The 26,034-nt window shown below is 51.5% G+C and overlaps 1 protein-coding gene and 1 long non-coding RNA gene across 3 annotated transcripts; both read left to right on the top strand.

Moving 5' to 3' along the window:
- The first annotated feature begins 1,543 nt into the window (after nucleotides 1-1,543).
- Gm39772 lies at nucleotides 1,544-10,724 on the top strand. Its single transcript, XR_866059.3, has 3 exons — nucleotides 1,544-1,572; nucleotides 10,311-10,471; nucleotides 10,645-10,724. It is a non-coding gene; the product is annotated as a predicted gene, 39772 (long non-coding RNA).
- Nucleotides 10,725-14,488: 3,764 nt separating this feature from the next.
- Agpat2 (1-acylglycerol-3-phosphate O-acyltransferase 2 (lysophosphatidic acid acyltransferase, beta)) lies at nucleotides 14,489-25,849 on the top strand. Of its 2 annotated transcripts, none has more exons than NM_026212.2 (6): nucleotides 14,489-14,877; nucleotides 21,569-21,702; nucleotides 22,440-22,615; nucleotides 22,731-22,826; nucleotides 24,054-24,126; nucleotides 25,144-25,849. In NM_026212.2, the coding sequence occupies exons 1-6, from the start codon at nucleotides 14,696-14,698 to the stop codon at nucleotides 25,317-25,319; spliced, it is 837 nt and encodes a 278-aa protein (NP_080488.1). In that variant the 5' UTR covers nucleotides 14,489-14,695; the 3' UTR covers nucleotides 25,320-25,849. The 2 variants fall into 2 exon arrangements, with proteins under 2 accessions (NP_080488.1, XP_017174711.1); XM_017319222.2 differs by having other exon boundaries at nucleotides 14,619-14,782; nucleotides 25,144-25,845.
- The last annotated feature ends 185 nt before the right edge of the window (nucleotides 25,850-26,034 follow it).

Here is a 26,034-nt window from a genome sequence, read left to right as displayed (position 1 = left end):
TTATTCTCAGGATATCAGGTGGGCCCCACCCCCAAGTAGTCAAATGACCAGAAAGATGCCCTCTCCACAGCTGCATAGATGGAGGGTCACCTCTTCCTTCAGTCCCCGGGCTCTAGCACCACCACATGCAGCAGGCAGGGAGGGTGCTGCAGGAGTGTCAGGACCCTCTACTTCCTCCTACAAGGGAAAATCAGCAAGCCTGATGTCAGGCCTCTTGCAAGGATAACCTCTGTGATGAGGATGGGAGCCGTCAGCAGCAAACTCTACCAGTGACACTTAAACCTGTGACTTTTCTGAAAACTGGGAGGGGGGTGAGATGAGCAAAGGCACTGAATGAAGCCTGACAAAGCAACTCCATCCCCAGAACCCCAAAAGGTGGGAACCGAGAGCTGCAAACTGTTAGAGTCAGGCTTCTCCCTTCCTCAGCCAACTTTCTGTGCTGCTGCAGAGCCACACAGTACTGCTGCACCATGGGTGCGTGCGCAAACACACACACATTCACAAAGCAAGGAAATAAATGCTACGAAAGATAAATCCTCACTTTTGCTTTGTGAATTGCACCTCAACTTCTTTTTAAGTAAGCAGATCAAGTCACCTGCAACCCCACAATCCGACAAGTGGTGCCGCGGGGGCACCAGGCACAGCGCATTCCAGACAGTTTCTTAGAGATGTGCTGCTGCACAGTATCCAGTGTAGCAAGATCACAGCCGACTTTGGGGCACAGCTCAGGAGCTGCTTTCTTTGCTCTCGTATCCATCCTCTAAGCACTGGCTCACAACAAGCCACTCCTCCCAGCCTCACAGGCCTCAGATACTTACTGCCAATAGATACTGTTGGAGACACCCTCCCCTCCCCCATGAGTATCGCTGCTATACACACACACACACACACACACACACACACACACACACACACACACACACAGAAGCTGGCTTTGTTGAAAAAGGTAAAATCCTTGCCACACAAGCAAGCAGACCTGAGCCTGGATCTCCAGCAACCGTGGAAAGAGCCAGGTACAGGGCGTATGCCTTTAATGCCAGCACTGGGAAGCACTGGGAAGCACTGGGAAGCACTGGGAAGCAGACAAGAGGATCCCTGGGGTTCTCCAGTCAGCTGAGTTTGCCAAATTGCTGTGCTCCAAGTCCAGTGATAGGCCCTGCCCAAAAAGGGGGAAAAAAAAAAACCCAGTGCCTTGAAGAACCACATTGGGGTCCACGGTCCTGCTGCACTGCTGCAGCTGGGGCCCATGTTACCACCAAAGGCCACATGGCTGTCCATGGTCTGTATTGCCACGAGAGACCATGCAAAGTTATACAAGCACTACTGCCAGAGGTCATGTAGATGTCCGTGCTCCATGCTGTCACCATGAACCATGTTCCCACTGACTGTAAAGGGCAAAAGACGGTTCTTTTGCAATGGTTTAGTAACTGCAGCCTCACAGTTGGGAACGAGAAACACACAGGGCTTCTGCAACAACCTCTTCTCCCGACCTCCATCCACCCTACCCCTAAGAAAGAAAGAAACAGCCTCAACAGGAAGCCATTGAAGAGAACTCTTAAAAACTCTGATAAGGTACTGAAGTGTAGCTTTCCACAACTGATGGTTCCTGGCATGGGGAGCAGAGAGTGAAGGGTTTGTACACTGGGAGTGTGATTGTGTTCCAATGAGTATAACGGCACCACAAATTGCACTTGTTTTTGTTTTTTTGGTTTTTTTGGGGGGTGGAGGGGTTGAAAAGGCATCACAAGGGGGAGACCTGAGAAGACTGAGAAATGAGTGTGATCAGAGTACATGATATAAAATTCCCAAATAATGAATACAAATATTATGTAAAAAAAATAAAAAGGTAGAGTGAGTATCTAGAGCCCCTCCCCTCCATAGGACTTATATGCAGACATGAAAGCAAAAATGGCTCTACTGGGGAAAGAGGGGCACCAGATGTGGGGGTGGAAGCAGAGAGTAATGGGGAGTGAGTATAATCAAAACTCATTATGCACAATTTTGGTTTTCTATTGTGTGATAAAACTCTATAACCAAAAGCAACTTGGAGAGAAAGGGTTTATTATTTCAGGCTTACAGTCATCACAAAGGAAAATCAGGGCAGGAACTCAAGGCAAGATCCTGGAGGAGTAGCTGAAGCAGAGGCCATGGAGGGATGCTGCTTGCTGGCTTGCTCTCTATGGCCTGCACAGCCTAGGTTGGTTGGTTTGTCTGTCTGTCTGTCTGTCTGTTTTTAATATAATCCAGGACTTCCTGTCTTGGGGTGTCACTGCCCACAGTAGGACTGGGCCCTCTTCCATCAATCATTAATTTTAAAAATGCTATACAAACTGATAGAAAATGCCTGATATATCTGATAGAGGCATTTTCTCAGTAGAGAATCCCTCTTCCCAGATGATTCCAGCTTGTGTCCAGTTGACAAAAGCCAGCACAGAATTGTCATATTGAATCCATTATGCTATATAATTTGTATGTGTTAACATCTTTCTTTGGCCTCCATGTGCACACACACAGGTGTACTCATACAAGAGGAGGAGGAGGAGTCACAACTGTGTTGAATTTCACGATTGTGAAAGTTGGAATGTTGAAGATTGAAAAGCAAAATTACCTTGTGCTATCTTCAGCCCCCCTTATAATAGTCACTTGTTGCTCTCCTGTCTCTGACTTAACATCCCTGTGACTACCACACCAAACGTTTTGAAATGTGTTAACTTAATAGACCACTAGGTTCCACCAACCCCAAAGCTAAGAATGTGATCAGACACAAAAGCCAAGAATGTCCGAGACCTATAAGAGACTCCTCTTTTTTGCTGTAACCCACCTACCCTTCTTTTAACCTATGGTTATAAAAATGACATGGATGCTCCCATTTTGAAATGGGATGGAATTCAGGGCAGCATGAATCCATGTTGAGGGTCACAGTCATTCATATCTGGCCCAGAGTAAGTGACCTCTGAGTCCCTTTGGAGCAGAGCTAAGTATTGCATGGACAGTGACATGTGCCGGCCCTGAATGTGTGTTTAATCAGTGCATTCTGAGTCCTGGGCAATACATGGTATCTGCCCTGGCAGGGAAACAGGTGGGTAGCAACATGCACCCAGTGAGACTTTGGCAGACCCTCTGACACCCCCAGACCCTGGAGGCATCAACACCATTCCTGAGTTTCCCTGTCTGCTCATACATTCATTCTATGCTTAGCATTTTCCTATGACTTAGCAGCTGGGCCCGGAAGATGAGTAGGCAGAACCTCACAGGGGAGCAGGGAGACAGGCTCACTGCAGCACCGTGGCTCACTGTAATACAGAGGAGGGACAAGAACTCTATGGTGGAGACTCAAGTGGGAAAGATCTGTACAGGAGCTGTCAACACACTAGGTATACCTGCCTGACCAGAGTAAGTGAGATTCTCACAGCCAGAAAGAAGGCACCTGAGGCCCAGCTTATGACCAGTCACCCCAGACTAGAATTACAAGGTGTGGTAGGAGCAGGGATGGACTTGTGATAAGGAGCTGGCAGGTGATCAGAGCCCTGAGCCCCAGAGTCTAGAAACTAAGGGACCTGGATTTTGATTTTGGGGTAGAAGCCACTGAAGATAAGGGTGCAGAGGGTGAGAGAGAAAAGCGAAAGAGGAGGGGGGAAGGGAAGGAGAGGAGAAGCAGAAGAAAATGAGGTAGGCAAGAGAGGTAGGATCAGATAAGCCAGCTCTCTGCAGGCCCTCAGGCACCTCTAAATGGCCTGGGTTCCTAGTCATGGTTGTGCAGCAGTTGCCAGTTGGCTTGTCTCCATCCCTTGAGACAAACCACGCCAGGTCCCTTCGTCCCAGCGTCCATCAGTCCAGTAGCCAAGGGCACCTTCTGCAGAAAGGCACTGGTATCTCTGCCCTGGCAGGAGCTGGAAATCTGGGGTCTACCTTTTCCCAGCAGGCCGTGGGAGTGTCTAGGAAGGCCAGGAATGGCTGAGGACAAGCAGGTGGAAGGGCAGTAAGGTGGGCAGGTCTAGTCTGAATGTTCCTAAGTCCCCAAGCTACATGCAGCAGCAAACAGGCATATCTTATTGTTCTCAGAATTCTAATCAGTAAGTCCTGACGCCACTGGAGACAGACAATAGGCATGCATGGATGGGGGGGGGGGGGCTGGAGGTGAAAGAAAAGCAAGTTGAGATCTCAGCAGAAAGAAGTATCCACTCCTAGGGCCATTTCAGTCCTAGGAGTGGGCAGCAAGAGACACAGAAGGGTCTTACCGTCTCTCTTTCCAACCTTTCCTTCTGTCTTACTGCTTCTTTCTGAACCCAAATGATGTCCTGGGACAAGGTGGAGGAATAATAGAAGGGTACCTTGGGGGCTAGCCCAGGAAGCCATATCAGATACAATCCTTAGACACTGTGAAGGACCATTCTCTGCTAAATGCCCATATTTTTTAAAAGGCAGTCATAGCTCTAGTAGATCTATAACACAGCTTGGCTCAAGGACCACAGGGGAAACTGAAAAGTGCTAACAGGCCACCCAGAAGTCAGGACTCCTGTGTTCACACAGGGAATGGGCATGCCAGAACAGGTCCCAGAACTGACGTTCCCAAGTCAAAGATGAGTGCTTCATTTCATGACCATGCTCATTTCAGTCATGAATGCCCAACACCCCTAGAGTAGAGGACAAAAAACATAACTAATGATATTAAAAAGATGCACTTTGAGACAGGGTCTCATGTATCCCAGGCTGGTCTCAAACTTGCTGTGTAGCCAAGAACGATTTTCCTGCTACTACATCCTGAATGTGAGATGTGTACCATCACGCCTTTTTCAAGCAATTCTGGGGATCAAATCAGGGCTTCATGCCCTAACTGGTGGAGCCATAGCCCTAGTCCCAGAACAGGTTCTTTCTGTTTATGAGACAGGGTCTCACTGTGTATCCCTGGCTAAACTGGAGCTTACCATGCAGTCCAGGCTGACCTTGAACCCACAGAGATTCACCTGCATCTGCTTCCCAAAGGCTGGGATTAAAGGTGTGCACCACCATGCCTAGCTGAACAACTTTTTTTTTTTTTTTTTCCGTGACAGGGTTTCTCTGTGTAGCCCTGGCTGTCCTGGAACTCACTTTGTAGACCGGGTTGGCCTCGAACTCAGAAATCTGCCTGCCTCTGCCTCCCGAGTGCTGGGATTAAAGGCATGTGCCACCACGCCCGGCGCTGAACAACTTTTTAATACAGTTCAGGGGAACACACGGGGCCTTCACTTTAGCAGGCAAGGAAGCCTTGGACTGCTTGGTGTGGTGGCACATGCCTTAAATCCCAATGGAGGTAGACAGAGGCAGAGACAGGTGAATCTGTGAGTTCAAGGCCAGCCTGGTCTATATAGAGATTTCCAGGACAGCTAAGGCAACACAGTGATACACACACACACGCACACACACACACACACACACACACACACAAGGGAAGGAAGGAAGGAAGGAAGGAAGGAAGGAAGGAAGGAAGGAAGGAAGGAAGGAAGGAATAAAGAAAGGAAGGAAGAAGGCAGTCCCTGGAGGATAAGCCCAGTTAATCCTGTGGGGAATTTGCCATTGAGTGTAGCTAAGAAACTGACTTCCTGAGACTGTGACCTTCTGTTGGCCTGTGATACTGCCGACTAGGACACAAAGACTCATAGGCAGTAGGTCTGAATTGTCTGGAGCCATACATAGGCTTCTGGATCTAAACAACCACGAGACTGACTCTTGAGCCCCACCTTTCCCACTGAGGCAGGGTTGGCTACCAGGGAGCCAGTGCCATTGAGAGCTAAGGACTGGAGAGCTGGACTGGGCAAATTTCATTGAGGTTGTTGTCACCAGACCTGGACAGCAGATTGGTACTGTGAGATGCCACCCTCAGCAGGAGCAGGGGCAGGTGTAGGGACCACTCAATCTTCCTACCCCAGGTGCTCAGGGCTAGGACAGAGACTGGAAGACCTACTGGAGTTCCGGGCAAACCCCACAGGGTTGTCGAGAGGCCTCTGAGAGTGAAGAGCTGTTCTTATCCACCCAGGAAGGAGAAGCCAGAGCTCCAGACTGGGTGGGGTTCCAGATCCCCAGACACAGGAGTGCTGTACAGTGTCAGAGGCACACACAATCATCTGGTAAGCCTTGCAGGGAGGAAACTGGATTGACTCCAGGGATGTTAGCAAATTTAAGCTGTCAAACCCAGAATGGATGATGGAAAATTAAAAAAAAAAAATCTTAAAATCAAAGAGTGATGGGCACATGCCCTTGGGAGGTAGGAGCAGATGGGTCGGAAGGTCAAGGTCTGCCCAGTGCTGTGGCACACAACTTCGATCCCAGTACTTGGGAGGCAGAGGCAGGCTGATCTCTGTGAGTTCTGGGCCTACCTGGTCTATAGAGTGTGTTCTAAGACAGCCAGGGCTACATAGACTCTGACTCAAAGAAAAAGACAAAGGAAGAGAGACAGAGACAGAGTCAGAGAGACAGAGAGGAAGAGGAAGAGGAGGATGAGGAGAAAGAATGATCACCTAGAGTTGAAGACTTTGCCTACTTTGGCACCTCTGTGGTCAGGGAGGCGCTCTTGCTGTTGTGTGGAGGGAAAATTATGGAGGTGAATACTCACAACACTAGGAAGTCACACCATACCTCTGGTTTTCCTTAGGTCTGGCTATTAGGCAGCCAAAAATTTGGGGCACTAAGAGCACTGGCCATGCTGGATAAAGACAAGGAAGGAGGAAAGAGAAGGAGGAGGAGGAAAGGTGACTCCTAGGAGCTGTAAGAACTAGGACAGAGGTCATGTCTGGTGTCTCAGAGAGCTGACTAAGGGAGGGCAGGGGTGCATGGCACCACCCTGATCAGCAGAGTTTCATTCTCCTGTGTGGACACAGGAATAAGCCCTTTGTCCACAGACAGAAGGCTTGATCTGCTCACAAGCAGCTAAGAACCCTGTGTGTGGGGGTGAGGAGCCCAAAAGGGGAATGAAGCACACACAAGGATTAGAGCAAAGGCCCTCTGCAACCCAGTGTACCCTAAACAACTGGAGCTACCCCTATAGCTTTATTAGACAATTGTCAGATCTCTGTGAGTTCAAAGCCAGCCTGGTCTATATAGTGACCTCTAGCCACTGTCTCAGCAGCTCCAGGGTAGACACCAAGAATCCAGGCCCCACTGGCTTCAAGGCAATATTGAACTCTGAAGGTGCCTCTGTTTCTGAGAGATGGAGACAGTTTGTTGAGTTCTGAAAGATGGTGGACTCTGTGCCTGTTGCCCTATACCTGTCCAATAGAAGGCAGTGCGTTGTGTTGTGATCTGTGTTGTCTTGACTCTGGCTCCAACCAAGGGGTTGCCAGAAAAGTACAAAGTGTGTCTGCTGGATTTGAATTTCAGATAAATGCAGTAAGGTATGCTCATCTGAAACCAAAGCCATACCAGGTCTGCCTTTTTTTTTTTTTTTTTTTTTTTTAACTCCAGTGAGCTTCCTAGGTATAGCATAGGCAACCCCAAATATTAAAGGTGGTCCTCAGGAATTAGGGAAAGGACAGCAAGAGACAGGAAGTTGGAGCTGGGTTAGCACTCCAGGAGGCCACACCTGTCCTAGCTACAGGACTCTGGTGCATGCTCAGGAGGGGTGGGGCAAGGTGATATGACCTTGCCTGGCTCACTGGCTTCCACCAAAGACTCCAAGGTTGAGGCCTTTGTACTGTGAAGGGTGTGGTACTGGTCTCAAAGTCCAGAAGGGTGTGTGTGCTGGCTCTGGGTTGGCTGTACTCATACACTCATACTTGTTGTCAACATCCCCTAGTCTTGAATAGCACACAGCTTGCACAGCTGATCTCTGCCTGCCTGGGCTCCTAAAACCAACATGGGGCATGTGTGTCAGTGTGTGTGTGTGTGTATATATATCTGTTTGTCTGTTTGTCTGTGTGTGTTATCTGTGTATCTGTATGTGTGTATGTATCTCTGTGTGTGTATCTGTGTGTATGTGTGTGTATCTCTGTGTGTGTGTATCTATGTGTATCTGTGTGTCTGTGTATATCTGTGTATCTGTATGTGTGTGTATCTGTATATCTGTGTGTGTGTGTCTGTGTGTATATGTGTATGTGTGTGTATTTGTGTGTCCTGTCCTCTGGTTGAAGTCTCCCTGGTCTCTTATGTCATGAATCCATCTGGAATTTACTAGGTTTCTGATGTGAGTTGAGAGCTGTGAGTCACCTTTACGGAATTTGCTACTTGCCTTAGAACAACCAGCCCCCTCACAAAGGGGAAAAAGATGAGTTCGGAGATCCTTGGATGTTAAGAAGGGATCTCTACAGAACAAAGAAGAAAAGTGAATGAAGTGGAAGATCAGACAAGAACAACAGACACTGAGGTCCTGTGTCACTTCTGTGCCCGAGCCCCTTTAGAGAATTAGCATTGTCTGATCCCAGAGCCACCCCACCCATCTTGAAGCTTCTTGTGCATGGCCTCAAACCCCTCAGCCATCCTTCTGTGTGGACCCTGGGCTTAGCTCAGCAATCTGGATTCTCACATTCCCAGGTTCACCCAGGCTCACAACCTTCCTGTCTACAGTATATGGGAGCGGGAGTCCTTCATTCAGTCCTCCAACAGGCTTCTTAGGAGAGGCATGAAGCAGATATTAGAACCAGATGAAGAGAGAGAGATGATGGGATAAGCCAGGGCTGGGATGGAGTGTGTGAGAAACCGCCTGCCCCAGGGCCTGGCAGGATCCTAGGATGCTACCTCTCCCCTACCTACACAGACCTCATGGGTCCCATAGCCTAAAGCCTGACCTAGCTCACCAGAGAAACAAAGACAGCAGGCCAACTGTGTCCTCTCTGGACTCCATGGAAGGCCTGTATGGGCCTCTTGGGGACACAACAAAGTGGGCTCTGGAGAAAGACCACAGTAACAGCTCACAAGAGGATAGTCTCAACACTGTCATTCTGACTTGACAAGGGAGGGGACGGTGACCTGAGGGAAGGGCCTACCTGGGCTTCTAGTCCGAAGAGGCATGCAGGATCCAAGCCAGGCTTTAGACTGCACAGCTGAAAGTCTCACACCACTTTGCACCTTATCTTGGAGGATGGTGATTGCCATCCTCAATGAGCTCATGAGTCCTTTGACAAGGCTCCTGGGCAGAGCTGTTGAAGGCACCAGTTATAGCTAGAGGTTGGGAAACAGCCTGCTGTCTGTCCCAGACCAGGCTGCAGGGAAGTTGGAGGGGATTGGAGGACAACAGCCACATGCTTAAATGCCTACCAGACAGGGCCCTCCAACCACTCTGTCATTTCCACCTGAGTCACAGAATGGGACCAGACCTTGGGTAGCTTCCACTGTGACCTCTGGAATCCAGGCAATAGGATGGCAAAAGAGCAGAGCCCACAAGGCAGGGTGGTGGCTTCATAGAGGAGAGAAAATGGGACTCCTTTGCCCTATCAGGTGACAACAACCCAAGGCAGGCACCCAAGACTAGCCAGAGACAGTCCCTCCCTAATAGGCAGCATGGGGTGACTCCAGTCCTGTCCTTCTCCAGCTGGCCTGAGGAGCAGCCAGTACAGCTGACTACATTGTAAATGCCATCTGGGCTAGAGGTCAGGTGGTCTGAGGACTTTAACACACTCTGCCAAAGCCTTGGCACATCTGCAGTGGCCTCCTCCTCACATGCTGGAAACCTCATATCTCACATCTTATCCTGTGCAATGTTGCAAAACATCTATGCCCCTGTCCCCTTTACACAGACTGAATCCCAAGGCCAAAAAGGTACAGCTAGCTGGAGGGGGAACTAGGGAAAAGATGGCAGTGCTGGGTTGCTTGGCTTTGGGTTTGTTACTCTACAACAGGCCCCCCTAATTTGTTGGGGTCCCTGGGGATATGTACTCACCTTTCTAGGCCTCTTTTACCTGTCCAAGTATGGGGCTGGGGGAGTAAGCCACCAGGCTGCTGGTTCAAGGAGCAGCAAGGCCTGTTTACTGGCCAGGGGTCCCTCTTACCCCAGCTCCTGTCAACTACCTGAGGGTATCATTAGAAGCAGTAGGGAGACTCCAACTCTTCTGGGCCCTGCATCCCCTCCTCCCAGGCCAGCTCTTGCTCCTCTTTGGGTCCAGTCCCTCTCCCCAACCCCTCAGCATCACTCTGCCCTACTCCCATGGTTAGTACTGATTGTCCACTTGACAGGTTCTCAGTGACCTAGGAGAGAAACCTGGAAGCATATCTGTAAGGAATTATAGAGATTAAGATTATAAGAGGCAGGAAGACCCACCCCTCAGGCGTGACTCCAAACTGAATAAAAGGGAGAAAGGCCGCTGAGCAACAACACTCACTGTCTTTGTGCTTTCTGCCTGCAGAAGCAATGTGTCTGCCTGCCTGACCCTCCAGATGTCATCATGATCATGATCGACTGGATCTTCTCCGATTAGTAAATTGAAATGATCTCTTTCCTGTTTAAATTTGAAAAGTAACCCACTCCCAGCCTGGAGACGCAGAGCTTGAAACAGTACTCACCCAGGTATGATCTTCCAGATGTGAACATATCCCCTGGCTTGACCCTCCCTTACCCTCGGTTCCCCAGGGGATTTGTGGATACCCACTTCCTGCCAAGGCAGGAACCCCTGTACCTCCTCACTTCATTTATTTTTAAGCACAAGCCCATGAAACATTCACAGGCTGCTTTATTTACAGGTGGCAAGGATGGCATCAGTGTTCTTGTGACACATCCACCGAGACGCTGGAACTCTGAGAGGACCCATCGGGGACAGGCCAGAGCCAGTTCCTCTGCAGTGTGCTCTGCCCTCCCACCTCCTCTCTCCCTCTCTCCTTTGCCCATGCTCCTTTCTGTGAGTCTTCCTTTCCTTCTTCTCCTCCTTTTTCTTCTCCGCCTCATGTCCTTCCCACTCCTTCTCCCCACTCTGCTCCTCCTTCCTTTCTTCTTTATCCTCCTCCTTCTCCTCTTCCTCCTCCTTTTCTTTATCTTCCAGTTGCCTCTACTCTGAGTTCCCCTTAAGGAGTCAAAACCCCCAGAGTGTCCCACCAGTGAGAATAAGACTCACAGAGGGCACTCCTACTCTGTCTCGGGTCCCACCCCAGGCTTCAGTCTTGCCTCTTCTCTCTCCAAGGTGGGGTCACAGCACCCCTACATGTACCCCTACCCCCACCCAATAGTTCAGGAGCACAACAAAGCTTGAATTCTTCCAACCCCCTAGTTGAGGCTAGCACCGTCATTTTACATAGGAGGAAACTGCATGCCTGTGCACCAGGTAGCCTGGAGCTGGCAGCCAGGTCAACAAGACTTCAAAGTGGATGTCCTGCCCTGCCCTGCCCTGTCCCGCCCTGCCCTTCCTGCCTGCCTGGATTGCCACAGTCAAGAGTCACCCAGGTTTTTACCTCAGCTTCCAGGAAGTACAGAGCTCTTCATCCTTATATCACTTTCCTCCCCCTATTCCCCAGAAGAAATGCAAAGAAGAAAGTGCCTCACCAGGTCCTGGGGAGTATTCTGTAGGGAAAGGGGACAGATGGGCTGGGCTCAACCTCTGGTTCCCTGTCTACTCCCTGTGCAAACATTCCCCACACCCGGCTCCCAGGCATCCCCTTGCCAGCAAAGGCCCCCCTTCTGGGCCCAGAACTTTAGGAAGGAAGGCAGCTCAGCTCTGACAATGCCACCTGGTGTCATATGCTGGCTGGCTGCCTCCCAGCAAATACCCATGAGGGCTCTCAGCTGTCCTCAGGCTGGGACACAGAGTTGTCTGGCACTGGCTGCTTGACACATTCCCAGCACTTCCAGGGCAGTGGGGGCCACCTCCTTTCTTCTCCTCTCTTGGATAAACAGAGTAGAAGCTTCAGCAGTCCCTGTGTGGCTGAGAAGCGCCTGCCTTAGGGAAATCTCGCTCAGTATTATTCCAACAGTTCCTCCGGATCCTCTAGGCTTCACTTCTCAAAGCAGAAACTTTCCACAGCCTCAGAATGTGACTCTATTGAAAGTTTCCTTGCAGCAACCCTCCCCCTTGCATAGGATGAAAACTGGATACATCTTTCAACACTTAGTGGGCTAAAAGGGGGAAGAGGCTGAAGAGAAGTCAAGAGACTGCCTCTCTTAGAGGCAAACAAACTGCCCTGCCTCTGGGGAGGCCGCAGACTTAACCAAAGCCCTTCTTCAAGCTGCCACCACTTCCCTTGGGCCCAGAAGGGCAGGGTAGTCTCCAAACCCTGGCTGGTCTGTGGGGCCAGCCTCCTCCTCCTCCGTCACTCCCTGGCTGGTATCTTACCTCATCTACACATCAGTAAAATGGGGTTACCTTAGCTCTTGTGAGGAATCTACTGAGAACTGTTACATATGCGAGGGCAGAACAGTACAGGGGGAAGAAGGAGAGGGTAACAAATCCCAACAATCCCAACGGAGACCCTCCCAAGGGAAGAATGAAATACCAAGAAGAACGTGGAGCCCACATCAAGGTATGGAGAAGACCAGCTGCCAACATAGTGAGACCTTGCCTTAAAATAGTAAGTCGTGGTCTGTGTTGGGATCACATGCAGTTCAATTGATAACCTGCTTGCCTAGAGTGCATGACTGCTCAAAGGCCTGGGTGTGACCCCCATCACCCTCAACCTGGCATGGTGGCAACCTCCTTTGAGAGGTGGGAGCCGGAGATTTAGAAGCCCAAGGTCATCCCCGGCTAGGTAAGCAGTTTGAAGGTGGGTTCAAAAACCCAACAGGAGCTGGAGAGATGGCTCAGTGGGTAAGAGCACTTGCTGCTCTTGTAGAGGACCCAGTTTCAGTTGCCAGCACTGTCTCCTGACTTCCTCAGGCACCAGGCATGCACATGGTATGCATACATACATGCACATAAAACACTTCACACACATAAAATAAACCTTTAAAACTTAAAGACGGCCGGGCGTGGTGGCACACGCCTTTAATTCCAGAACTTGGGAGGCAGAGGCAGGTGGATTTCTGAGTTCGAGGCCAGCCTGGTCTACAGAGTAGGTTCCCGGACAGCCAGGGCTACACAGAGAAACCCTGTCTCAAAAAAACAAAAACAACCCACCCCCCAAAAAAACAAACCAAACCAAACCAAACAAAAAACCTTAAAAACATAAACCAATACGCTAAATGAATAAATAAAAAGGACACCAGGTTGGTTAGAATTAAAAGGCAGGAAGGACTCAGCATACATTCCTGAGGGGGCTGCAGAGCTGTGAGGACCTGATGCCTTGGAGATCTCAGCTGGGATCCTAGCAGCCCCGTAGCACCCCTCTCCCCCCCCCCCTTCTCTCCAAGCATATCTGGGTCTTCTACCAGAGAAGCTGAAACCCTGCAGCTCACCCTGCCTGCAACCTCATGAGCACAGAAGCCTGAAGCTGGAGTGACTCCTGGTGGTTCCTTACCCACCCTGGCACAGCTTTGGCCCTGCTTTAAAAGCTAAGCACAGGGCTGGCGAAATGGCTCAGCCGGTAAGAGCATTGACTGCTTTTCCGAAGGTCCTGAGTTCAAGCCCCAATAACCACATGGTGGCTCACAACCACCGGTAATGAGATCTGACACCGTCTTCTGGTGTACAAGCAGGGATTGAGGGAGCAGAGTTGACCAGAGTTGAGTGGGCTAACCGGAGCGAGCAGGGGTCCTAAAAATTCAATTCCCAACAACCACATGAAGGCTCACAACCTATAGCTACAGTGTACTCGCATACATAAAATAAGTCTAAAAAAAAAAAAAAAAGCTAAGCACAGTTATATAGGTAGATATTAAAATTATCATCTCTCCGGATCTGAGAAAACCAGAGATTCTCTCAGAATGCCTGGATATAGGGGAGCCTGTGGGCACATTAATATCTACAGCCATCGCTGAGTTCCACACCTAGGTGCAGACCAACCTCACCAAAAAAGAAGCTAGATGCATTTTGTCACTGACATCTGCTCTGAGAACATGATCAGGAAGGATGTATATGGCTGGCCTGCAAGCCCAAGGCTTCTTACTACAAGTGTCCCAGTGAGCACCAACTACAGGCTGGCGGTTAGAACACAGTGCGCATGGGAACACAATCGCCTGATCCACACTGCTGGCCGGGCATCAGAAGGTCCCCGGTGCCACATTACCCCAGAGACACCCCCACTCCAAAACTCTCACTACTCCTTCTGCCTCCCCCAGCTCGTTGCATCATGGGAATAGGGCTTCAGTCTCCCTGCTCAAGGGAACCTAAAGGGCCCAGGCCACCAGCCAGGTGGCCTAGTCAGGTAACCATTGGTCACTCAGTAGCCGGTCAATGGTCCTTTGTGTGGTGACAAGACTGGCATAATGGGCACGTCTTAGGTCGGTTGCACACCCTTAGGGAGCTGCGGTGCCAGGCTGGGGACTTGTGGCCGCAAGCCCCGGTGCAGGGGCGTGGGAGGCAACGCCAGAGCCCAGGCCACCCGGCAGCTCAGAGATGGGAGCCGCGGGACGAGTGAGGGAACCTCAATGTCCTGCCGCAAGGGGCAGGGTGGCAGGGAGGGGCGGGGCGGAGAGGGTGACACCCGAAGGGCCGAGGGAGGCGGGGTCCGCGTCCAGGACGCGGCGGGGCGGAGCGGGGCGCGATGCCCCCCGGCAGGGCCAGGCCCGGAGGGGCGGGAACAGGGCGGGACGGCCGCACCTAGCTCTGGGCTTCCAGCCTGGCCCGCCCTCTACCCTCGGCGCTCCTCAAAAGGGGCGCGGGCGGCGGGTGGAGGGCGGCGGCGCCGTCGGGGCTGGGGTGCGGCCGCCATGGACCCGTGGCCATGGCTGACGGCGGCGCTGCTGCTGCTGTTGCTGCTTGTGCAGCTGAGCCGCACAGCCAGGTTCTACGCCAAGGTCGGTCTCTACTGCGTGCTCTGCCTGTCCTTCTCCGCCGCGGCCTCGATCGTCTGCCTGCTGCGCCACGGCGGCCGCACCGTGGATAACATGAGGCAAGGGGGCCGGACGCCGGGATGGGCGCGCGCTTCCGCTTTCCTAACTTCTGAGCTCCTCGCGTTCTTTCCTTCCTGCCCCGCCCGCCCCGCCGTCCCCACGGTCCGGAGCCTCCGACGACGCGGCTTCCCGTCCCAGGGGCGCGTGTCACGATGTGCGCCGCTTGTAGGGCTCGGCCCTGCGGCGCCCCCTGCGCGCAGCGTGGAGTGTCGGGTTTGCGCGCGCCGCTAGCTTTGGGAGAGGGAGGGGGCCGAGCGAAGGTGGGACAGGCCCAATCCCACTTTCACCAGCAGGGAAACCGAAGCCTAGCCAGGCTTCCGGTCCGTGCTTCCACCTCTCTGCCGGTTAGAAGACACCTGTGCCCAGGTTGTAGCCACAGGTTCTCCTTGTCATTAACTTCCTCTTCTGGGGGGTGGGGGCCGAACTGTCTTTGGACCTGGCTTGCTAGCAATAAAGGAAGGAGGCTGTGGCCAGAATCCTCCTCTGCCCATCTCCCAGAGCAGGGAAGCTTAGTGGACAAGCAAAAGGTACAGGTATGGAGATCAGGCTAGGTTGTCCTGCAATGGGGGCTGCCCGAGAGAAAAAGCCTCTAGTCCTTTCTCCCTGTCCACACTCCCAGGAGACTGTTGCTACATTTCTTTCTGCCCCATTTGGACTGCTGAGAGGGTGGGTTTTGCAATGTCCTGGCCTTGGCCTTGCCTGGGTGTTTCGGACCTTGTGCCCCTGAAGCCCCTCCTCCCCCGCGGTAGTTACAAGGACTGTGAATGATGGTTTCCTGACTCTCGGCTGTATCTGGTCGTCTTTGGGGTTAGGATGCTGTCCTGACCAGCCATATTTTGTGGGTCCCAGCCCTCATTTCTCAGGTGCTTATAGTGACTATCCAGTGTCCCAGGGAGCAGACATGCAGAGGAGACCCTTGCACAGAAGACAAGGGTGCCCTAGCTATGCACTTTTCACGGTGCATAGAACAGGGTGGGGAGGCCTGCTCCCCACCTCCCCACCCTGTCTTAGGGTTCCTGTCTTAAATCCTCATAAGGCGATGAGTTGAGATAGGAACAGCAGGGCCCTTGGAGTATTGCAAGCATGACATCCTCCAGGGATGACCGTAGAGAGGGGTGAGTGGAAAAGAAAGGGATTGACTAGCTAGGAGGTGGAGGCTTGCTCAGTCCACATATGGACTCATCCCCATCTCGTGCCTCCCTGGCCTAGGCCAGCCAAGCTTGGGTTGCAGATGCTACTCTGCCTGGGCAACAGATGGGACTGAGGTTCAGAAAAGCAATTTGACAGAAAGGTTTGCGGACTGGGAGAGTTTGGAAAGAAGGAGGCAAGGGATCAAGATCCCCCCAGCCAGGACAGGGTGCTCTGGGAACCGAACCCCAGAGGGCCAGTGTATAATAAATTCTATAATAAATTCCCTTGGTGCCGGCTCAGCTATAGTGATGCTTTCCAAGGGTGCTGCATACAGTCACTCTAAGGCAGAGACTTTCAACCTAATGCTGTATGACCCTTTAAACAGTTCTTCATATTGTGGTGACCCCCCCAACCATAAAATTATTTTCATCACTGTAATTTTGCTACTTTTATGAATCATAACTATCTGATATGCAAGTTATCTGATATTCTACCCCTGTGAAAGGGCATTTGACCCCCAAAGAAGCCGAGACCCATAGGTTGATGACTGCTATACTAAGGGCTAATCTTATTGTTCTGTTTTTTTGTTTGTTTTTCTAGAGAGAGTTTAGAAAAACCCTGTGTAGCCCTGGCTGTCCTAGAACTCACTCTGTAGATCAGGCTGGTCTCAAACTCAGAGATCCACTTGCCTCTGCCTCTTGAGTGATGTTATTAATTTAAGGCACTAAAGGGCTGTAAGCCAGATCCTGAGCTCCTGGAAGGACAGCCCTGGTCTGCACCTGGTTTCTAAAGGAAGCCTTTGTCATTTGGTTTAGAGTTCTGAGATGCAAGGAACAGCATTAGAAACACAGAGACCAAGTTTGACTATTCAGACGTGGCTTAGGGGCTAAGACCAAGGAAGGGCTGTACATGTGGAGCCCTTCCCTGTATACAGACCAGAGTTGGGTGACAGGAGGCAGGGGACAGGGGACTTGGTTATAGCATTCGACAAGGGGATAGTAAAGCCCAGGGAGGCTGGATAGAATTTTGCTCAGCTGCAAAGTTGGGTCACCTTAACAAGAATAATTTAGACCTAAAACACACACACACACACACACACACACACAGAATGAGTAAGTGAATGAGTGAGTGAGTAAGTGAGACCATGACCCCAGTAAAATAAGAACAGGCCTCCTTCCTAACCTAGAGCTCCAGTGTTGCAGCCTGTGACTACACTGTATCTCATCCAAGCATCTGTGGAGAGTGAGGGGTGGGGGCAATGGATACCTAGCACCTGCAGGAACTAGTCTTAGTTTTTAGGCTGAACTTTAGCTTTGAGCCCTGGCTAAGCCCCTTCTTGCTGCCTAGGCTATAAGAGTCAGCATCATCCTGGAAAGTCCTGGCCGTTTGTAGGTTAGCAGAAACAGAATTTTGTAGAACATTGCTAACATGTTCCTCTCCTGATTCAATGATGCCATCTTGACCTGTGGAGAACAGTGAAGCCTAGCTCTGGCTGCCTTTGGGTAATGGGTCAGTCCCCACTCCTCCTCCTCCCCCTCCTCCTCCTCCCCCTCCTCCTCCTCCTCCTCCTCCTCCTCCTCCTCCCCCTCCTCCTCCTCCTCCTTCTCTCTCTCTCTCTCTCTCTTCCCCTACCCCTCCCCTTACCCCTCCCCCTGGCACCTACTACCTTCATTCTCTTTGGTGTTTGCCCAGGCTACAAGTCCTATCCTAGCCCCAATCTCCTGCCCCTATGTTATTCTTCACTCCTGGACACTTATCAGAAAACTGCTCTGCCAAGTGGCCCTAGTAGGATCTCCCATCCCCTAAGCCAGGCCCATCAGTGGCTCCCCTACCTGCCATTCTCCAGCAAGGTAGCCCTGGTTGGCCCTTGAAGCTCCCATTTTTAATCTAGCAGGTCTCCACCCATCAAACTCAAGGCCAGAAGTCAGGGCAAGAGTCTAGTCAGGGCATTGACCTTCCATGAGGGCAATGAGTCTGTGGCGTAGGCCCTGACCTTGAACTGCTTCTCAACTGCCTTGGGCAGGTATGGGAGGGACCTGAGCAGGTCAAAGGGCTCTTCTCCTGAAGTTACTCTTGTTCTAGTTCTGTGTCCCAATCAATAGACTACTGTTAGTACAGGCCCGCAGAGTGGAGTTACTACATCAGCCAGCCTCATGCAAGGTAGCTCTTTGCATCCTTCCCCTTGCACAAGTGGTAACAGAAACAGAGGTCAGGTCATAGATGGAATGCATTGATCCAGACTGAATAACAGACTGTCTGGTGCAAAACGAGCTCAGGAGGCGTCCAGGGGCACGGGGGTGGGCTGTGGGGTGGGGGAAGCACTGCCTGACAGCTGGCAGCCATGCTTCCAGAGCAACAGGCTGGGCACGCATCATCCCCAGGCTCTTGGGGTTCTGATGGTTTTGACTCTGCCTCTACTGAGATAACACTAAAGAGGCAGCAAGTCCCGACATGGAGCGGGGACTAGAGCACATGGCATCGCATCCTAGGTGCAGGATTTGGGGCCTAGCTCCTTGAGGGGGGAACGGATAGGGTGTTCAGGACTAGACTAGGTTGGCAGCTCAGGCTGTCATACTAGGAATGACACATCCCTTCAGGGGAGTCACTTGCTGGGTGGGGCCAGACTGCCAAGCTAACAAAGCAGGCAAACAGGACAGGATGGACTACTGGAACCCAACAGATTCAGTTGGCAGTATAGGAAACCATGGTCCCGCCCCAGGGTGCCCTCTGATCACACACCTCACCTCACTGCTGGAAGCAGTGTTAGGAGGTGGACTTGGGTCCACGTGGCTTCCTCATTCCTGGGGACAGGTCACTAACCTTGCTGACCTGAATTTGTGCAGCCTTTGTAGAGTGGGTATAAGGACCTATCTAGCATCTATGTCCGAGCAGCGCTCTATTATGGGCCTGAAGTCCTAGGCATGGTACCTGATGGTGTCTCTCCCGTTAGAATGAAGATTCCTATTTAGACTTCTGGTGTCTGTCAGCTACATAACCTCTGTAGAGCTTAGCTGGCACCTTTGGGGAAAACTCGTTTATTGATTAATTGATGGATAGAATCCAGAGCCTTATGCAGTCTGATCCAGTTTTCTACCACTGAGCCACTCTCCCAGCCTGTGATAATAAATGTTCTGTGTATTTTGTCTCTAAAAATGGAGATGTTGAGGGATGTAGCTCAGTGGTAGAGTGCTTGCTTAGTATTGCATGAAGCCCTGCGTCCCATTGCCCTAACCCACCCCCAGTACTGGAGAGACAGACAGACAGAAAGAGGACATATGTACATGCCACTAGCAGTGGGTACAGTCTGGATGTGGCTGGAAACTTCCCTTTGCAGCAAGACATGGGAGTGAGTCCACAGTGACCACTACAGGTTGACTGACTTCCTTATCCAAGATCCTCACGAGGAAGATAGCTCAGCTGGTAGATTATTTGCCTACTGCACATGAAGTCACCATTGCATAGAGCCAAGATGTAGTGTGCATTCCTGTAAGCCCAGCACTAGCACTGTAGAGGCAAAGGGGCAAAAGTTCAAGGCCATCCTTGGCTACTCAGGAAAACCAGGCTATGTGAGACCCTGTCTTAAATGTTTAAATGTGGTTTTGGCTGGGCAGTGCAGAGAAAGCATGGAAATAAAATTGTTTACATTTTTGGATGATTTGAGGTTTGGAAGAGGATTTATACATTTCTTTTTTCTTTTCTTTTTTTTTTTAAGATTGATTGATTGATTGATTGATTGATTTATTATATGTGTGTACACTGTAGCTGTCTTCAGACACTCCAGAAGAGGGCATCAGATTTTTTGTTACAGATGGTTTCGAGCCACCATGTGGTTGCTGGAATTTGAACTCAGGGCCTTTGGAAGAGCAGTCAGTGCTCTTAACCACTGAGCCATCTCTCCAGCCCGACTGATACATTTCTAGCAAGGTATCCTGGACTTGACTTTTTTTTTTTCCTTTTAATGTGTCAAGTGTGCTGAGTACATACACCCAGAGGTAACTAACTCCCTAGAGCATTTGTTGTGTGCCTGCCTCTGACTGTGGTGACTGTGAGTTCAGATGTGGAACTTTAGACTTGTGACACCATTTCGAGAAAGTTTGGGATCTTGGAGCACTTCAGATGCAGCCTTGTGGGGATGCTCAGCTTTCAACCTGAGTTTGGGGGGTGTGGCTGCCTGAAGCTTTGGGTCCCACCCCCAACATACACATACTCTCCACCTTCTTTTCAGTGAGTCAATTATAACCCATGTGCATTTCCTCTGCCTCAGGGTATAGGCGTTTCCAAATTCCTTGATTGAAATCTTGATTATCCACATCTTTGCGGCCATAGAGAATTCCTGGGAATCTAGCTAGCTACCAACCTCTGCCCTCCAGATACATCTGGCTCTAAACCAGAAGGAGAGAGGGAGCAAGGGACTGTGCCCTGTTAAGGTTTTCTAGTGTGCATCTGAGTAAAGGGCCAGGATCCTTTCCTGCTCTGCCTATGCCTATGTCAACTGGTGAGAACTCTTTTGACACATTGTCACATTGACAATGTGTTGACACATTGTCTTCTCTAAGTTATCTTCCCTGTCCCTTTGGAGCTTCCCAGAGATCCGAGCAGCTGTGACTTAAAGATGAGGAACTGGGGTGGGGGCGAATCTCAAGCAGTGACCACTCTTTCATGAGGGTTTGGGATCTGTCTACCTGTCCTTGCATAATGGGGAGGTCTGCTCTAAAGACAAGATGGCTGGAACTAGCTGAGGCTGGCAGGCCTGAGGAGAGGTCCCAGGTTTCAGGCCTAGGGAAGCCATGGCTGTGTCATCATTTGATTAGCAGTCTTCCTCTCCAAGGTTTCAGTTTCCTCACCAGTGAGAATTGCTCTTCCACTGCTGGGTTCTTGATGGGGCAAGCATTGCAGGAAGCCACTTGTATGGGGACACAGAGCAGCAAGAGTTTCCTGGGACTGGGACAGTCGGAGTCAGGGGTTATGGAGACATCGTATTAGTTTGGAAAGAGAAAGTTCTGTGTATAGACAGAGGCTGTAGCACTCCAATATTGGTGCCTTCACATCCTGAGTGCAGACAAATGGTTACAATGGACTTTTTTTTTTAATGGCATGTGGATTTCACCATAATTAAAAAAAAAAAGTAGCTTTGAAGAAGCAGTATGCATCTGCTGCATTGTGTAGAGATAGCTATAACCCGTTAGGGACCCTTTCCCTTAGGACTGCAGGGCCCCTTTTCCTTAGGACTGCCAGGGCCCCAGGGGTGGGGTATACCAATGTACATGTAGAATGGAGTATGTTGGAGTCCACCTCCCCTGCTCTGTCACAGTAAAGAGGACATAGGCCTCCTCTGCCTTATAGCCAACGCCCATGACAGTCTGTTTTCAATGACTGGGGCTGAGTAGAGAACAAGTCGGGTACCCTCGATGGGTAGGGAGCAGGGCTAATTTGCTGATTTGCCCCCAGGATTCTGTGTGCCCAAGTGTCCTGTCCTGTGCCTGCCTGCTGTTCCTTCTCCCCAGCTTGCCCTCCCTTCTCTAGGGAGCTCATTTTGGTTACTGATATCTCTGCCCTCAGCATCATCAGCTGGTTCGTTCGGTCCTTCAAGTACGTGTATGGCCTTCGCTTTGAGGTCAGCGGACAGAAGAAACTGGAGGTGGATGGTCCCTGTGTCATCATCTCTAATCACCAGAGCATCCTGGACATGATGGGTAGGCTGCCATCAAGGCTTGGCCACAGAGAGGGCGATCTTTCTCAGCCTGGGCCCTGGTGGGCTGGGGTCTCTGGCTGGGACTGGTGCAGGACAAGACTTCCCTCAAGCTGGGCAATCAGAGGCCCAGGACTGCACCACTTTGGCTATTTCCCAAGAGACAAGACCAGGCCAGAGGCAGGGACCTTGACAGGTGGGCCACCAGCCCCTTCTCCCCCAGGGAGTGCCAAACTGGGCTCTGAAGATCTTCTTCTCTCTTGTTCCCCACCCAACCTCCCTCTCCCCAAACCTTGCCACTCTCTCCATTTTTTCTATGACTCTCCTCCTATCTCTTCTTCCATCCTTCCCTCTGTCTCTGTCTTTCTCTGTCTTCCCTTCTCTCTCTCTCTCTCTCTCTCTCTCTCTCTCTCTCTCTCTCTCTCTTTCTCTCTCTCTCTCTCCTGTGTCTCTCAATCTCCATCTCTGGTCTCTGCCTCTCCACCTCTCCCTCTTCCTCTCCTCTGTATCCATTCCTGGGTTTTTTTCTCTTCTCTCTCTCTGATCTTTGCTTCCTCTATCTCTCCCTTGCCTGCTTCTCCATCTGTGTCTGTCTCTCATTATCTCTGTCTCCCTCTCTATTTCTCCTATGCTCTAATCCTCTTTCATTGTCTCCTATGTCTCTGTCTCCTATGTCTCTCTCTCTCTTGTCTCCATCTCCCACCCTCTCTTCCTTCCTCAATCGCTCTCTCTTCCATATAGGTCTCATGGAAATACTCCCTAAGCGCTGTGTGCAGATCGCCAAGCGTGAGCTAATGTTCACAGGGCCTGTGGGCCTCATCATGTACCTTGGGGGTGTCTACTTCATCAACCGCCAGCAAGCCAGAACTGCCATGTCTGTGATGGCCGACCTGGGCGACCTCATGGTCAAGGAGAATGTGAGTATAGGCACAGTACAACAGGATAGCCTACTGCAAGGAGCCGCACAGCTTTCTTGGGGTGGTTACACAGGATGTGGGCAGCCTAGGCAGTTTTTTTCCTTTCTACTGGCAGCTCAAAGTGTGGATCTACCCAGAGGGTACACGCAACGACAATGGGGACCTGTTGCCCTTTAAAAAAGGAGCCTTCTACTTGGCCATCCAGGCCCAGGTAGGCCAGGCTCTGCCCTCCTGGGGTGGGAGGCTGGGACATGGGTCAGGGTGGTTTAACGTTGAAGATGATATCCTAGCTCGACTGAGGAATGCTGGCCTTCAGGGATCTCCTCCACCCCATTAGGAAAGGGTCTCCCCACCAGCTCAGTCCCTACCACTTGGACAGGTTAGTGACCATTGGCAGCTCTAAGAGCTTCAACACCAGCCTCCTCACACCCTAGCTGCCCAGGTAGGTAGCCCCCTTCATTTAGGAGTTCATGAAATGTGGAAGTGGGCAGCCCTGGGGTTTGACCATAGTGAGGCTGAGGAGCGGGCACAGGCTAGCAGCAAACCCAGTTCTGAGTAGCACACATGACCTCTGTCCAGGACCTTGGACTTCCCGTGCCCCTTAGCCTGTGGCAGGGGAAGGCAGTATGTATCAGAAGTGTCCCTGAGTGTCTCCCATGCCCCTTGTCCCTGCTGTGTGGGGGAAAGCCACCACTGGGCGGACAGGAGAAGGAATTTTACCCTGCGTTACCAATTGTTGGCTGACAAGCCTCAGCCCATCAACCCCTGCGGCAGGGAGTCTCCTGGGCTCCTGGTACCCAGGCCTACAAGGTGGCAGGTACCATTTCCCTGAGGCTCCAGGGGGTTGGGAAACTCAGGCTGGAACAGGAAACTGCACTGTGACCTCTGATCTGTCTAGTCCTTGGTCCTGGGATTGAAGTCATGGTCTTCCTTGGCTTTGAGGTATTGGTAATCCTAGGGAAAGAGAGAAACTAGGGGCAGAAGAATCCAGACCTGTCAATCATTTCCTGCCCCTCGCCCAGGGCCTCACTGGGGTGCAGCCTGCCTACCTTCTTGCCCAGGCTCCCAGGGTTAATTATTACCCAGTGCTATCTGCCACCATTGGAGTTGACCCTGGGGCCTGCCCGGAATACCAACAGGCTCCAGCCCCTGTCCCCTAGTTTCCTGGGAATAGGGTGGGAGGGCAGAGAAGGGTCCTCCACCTCCCCAGTGCTGATTGAAGCCCCACCCTTAGACTTCTAGGCTATTTTATGACCCAGTCAGGGGGGTGGGGCATGACAAATAAGTACTAGCCCAGGGGACTTCCTGGAGGTGGTGTGGGGAACAGGATGAGTCTGGGAAACTCCAGGCCACTTGGATGGAGGTGAGGCACAAGGCTACCTGGCAGTAGCAAAGCTCCCTTGTAGTGCTGTCCCTCAGCGTGCATCCTCGTCTACAGGTGCCCATCATCCCCGTGGTGTACTCGTCTTTCTCTTCCTTCTACAATGTCAAGACGAAGCTCTTCACCTCAGGTGAGCCATCAGCACACAGGAGCTCACAAGCCTGCCGTGCTCTCTCTGTTACTGACCTTGAGTCTGGGTTGTATGGACTCCAGGCTGAACTACAGCTCCTTATGTAGCAGAGGATGACCTTGACCCTCCCCGTGCTTGGTTGATAGGTTTGTACTGCCATGCCAAGGTTATGTGGTGCTGGGTTTCAGTACTCTCCCTTCTAATGCAGCAGTACTTGGGCCCCTACTAGCAGAGTTCCCACTTCTGGGTGGTGAATGAATGAATGAATGAATCTGGAACAAACATTGCATCATTTCATTGCTCTTTCTAAATGGGGTTTTTTTCTTTCTTTCTTTCTTTTTTTTTTGGTTTTTAGAGACAGGGTTTCTCTGTGTAGCCCTGGCTGTCCTGGAACTCACTTTGTAGACCAGGCTGGCCTCGAACTCAGAAATCTGCCTGCCTCTGCCTCCCAAGTGCTGGGATTAAAGGCGTGCGCCACCCTGCCCGGCTCAGGGTAGCGTTCTTGAGAGCACTGTTGATCCAGGCTGTACAACAGAAATAGGGACCTACAGTGACCTCTGCTGGTGAGGGTAAGAATTCTAGCTGTATGGGCTCCCCTACGTGGGGCAGCTCACAAGTGCAGCCTCTGCCGCTTCACCTCCGAAGCACTAGCTTCCACGCAGGTACCCTGAGCCTGCATGTGGGTGATGCATGTGGTAGTCAGGGTAGAGTCAGAGGTTAAAGGGCTGTGGGACGAGCCAGGCTCTGTCTCCAGCAAGTGCCCAGCTCCAAGGAGGACGGAAGGAACAAGTATAATAGAGGATGATTAGGGGTCGCTGAGTGCAGTGCCAGCAGCTGCGGCAGACATGCCCTGAGTCATAGGGAGTGGCTTCGGGAGAGGGTAGCATTGCTAATTGCCCCAATTTCCAATGTGTGCGCTGCCCGGGAGTTGAGGATGGCCAGGCTCTGGTTAGAAGAGGCTGGGCAACAGGAAGCCTGCTGAGTAGAGGTGACTGACAGCCACTGCTTCCTCCCCAGGAACAATCAAGGTACAAGTGCTGGATGCTGTCCCTACCAATGGTCTGACAGATGCTGATGTCACCAAGCTGGTGGACACTTGCTACCAGTCCATGAGGGCCACCTTTCTACAGATTTCTCAGATTCCCCAAGAGAACTCTGCCATTAAGGAGCCTGGGGTCTTGCCAGCCCAGTAGCCCAGGCTACAGGGGCAGGGGAGCTGGGGAAAGAGCAGAGGCTGAAGGATGGACAGAAGGCCACGCCCTCCCACTTACCAACCATCACCTTATCCTGCTCCCCTGCTGGCCTGGCTCTCTCGTTGGGGCCTGGAAACAGGAAGCCCTTTCTAGCACAGGCCTTAGATCCAGGACCCTATGTAACTTCCCACCTCAAGCCTGTGCCTCCAGCATCCAGATGTGGCCATCCAGCAGGTGGGCTGGCCCACAAGACCACAAGGCACCTAGGAGTGCACAACACATTACCCAAGGCCCACCCCATCGTGCAGGACAAATGTTCAGAAACCAAGCAGTGGCCTGTATCAGGCCATCATGAAGAGGAGAAACTTGGTCTCCCAGTCTCAAGGAAGCCTGGCTCACACAGCACCAGAGGGCAGAGCCTGCCGCCCGCACCGTCCGACGGCCTCAGTCACAAATCACTGCTGTGTTTGGTTCTTTTTCTATAAATGAACTCTCAGAAGTGCCTGGAGACCAGAGGTCTCTTTCAGAGAGTGGGTAGAGTTCTTTCTCCGGGCTCCCATCCAGGGATGAAGGGTGGTAATGATGGCATATGACTGCCTATTTCTGGGGCTTCAGTGTGTAAGTCCCCTCCTCCCCCTAGATTGCCTGCAGGTAAGCTGAGATCAGCCAGCAATGCTTTTCTCAGTAACCATGGGGTCCACGGAACTGAAGGGCG

The sequence above is a fragment of the Mus musculus genome, chromosome 2, assembly GCF_000001635.26.
Source record: "Mus musculus strain C57BL/6J chromosome 2, GRCm38.p6 C57BL/6J".
NCBI classification, from domain to species: Eukaryota; Metazoa; Chordata; class Mammalia; order Rodentia; family Muridae; genus Mus; species Mus musculus.
This window is presented reverse-complemented; position numbering and strand designations above follow the sequence as displayed.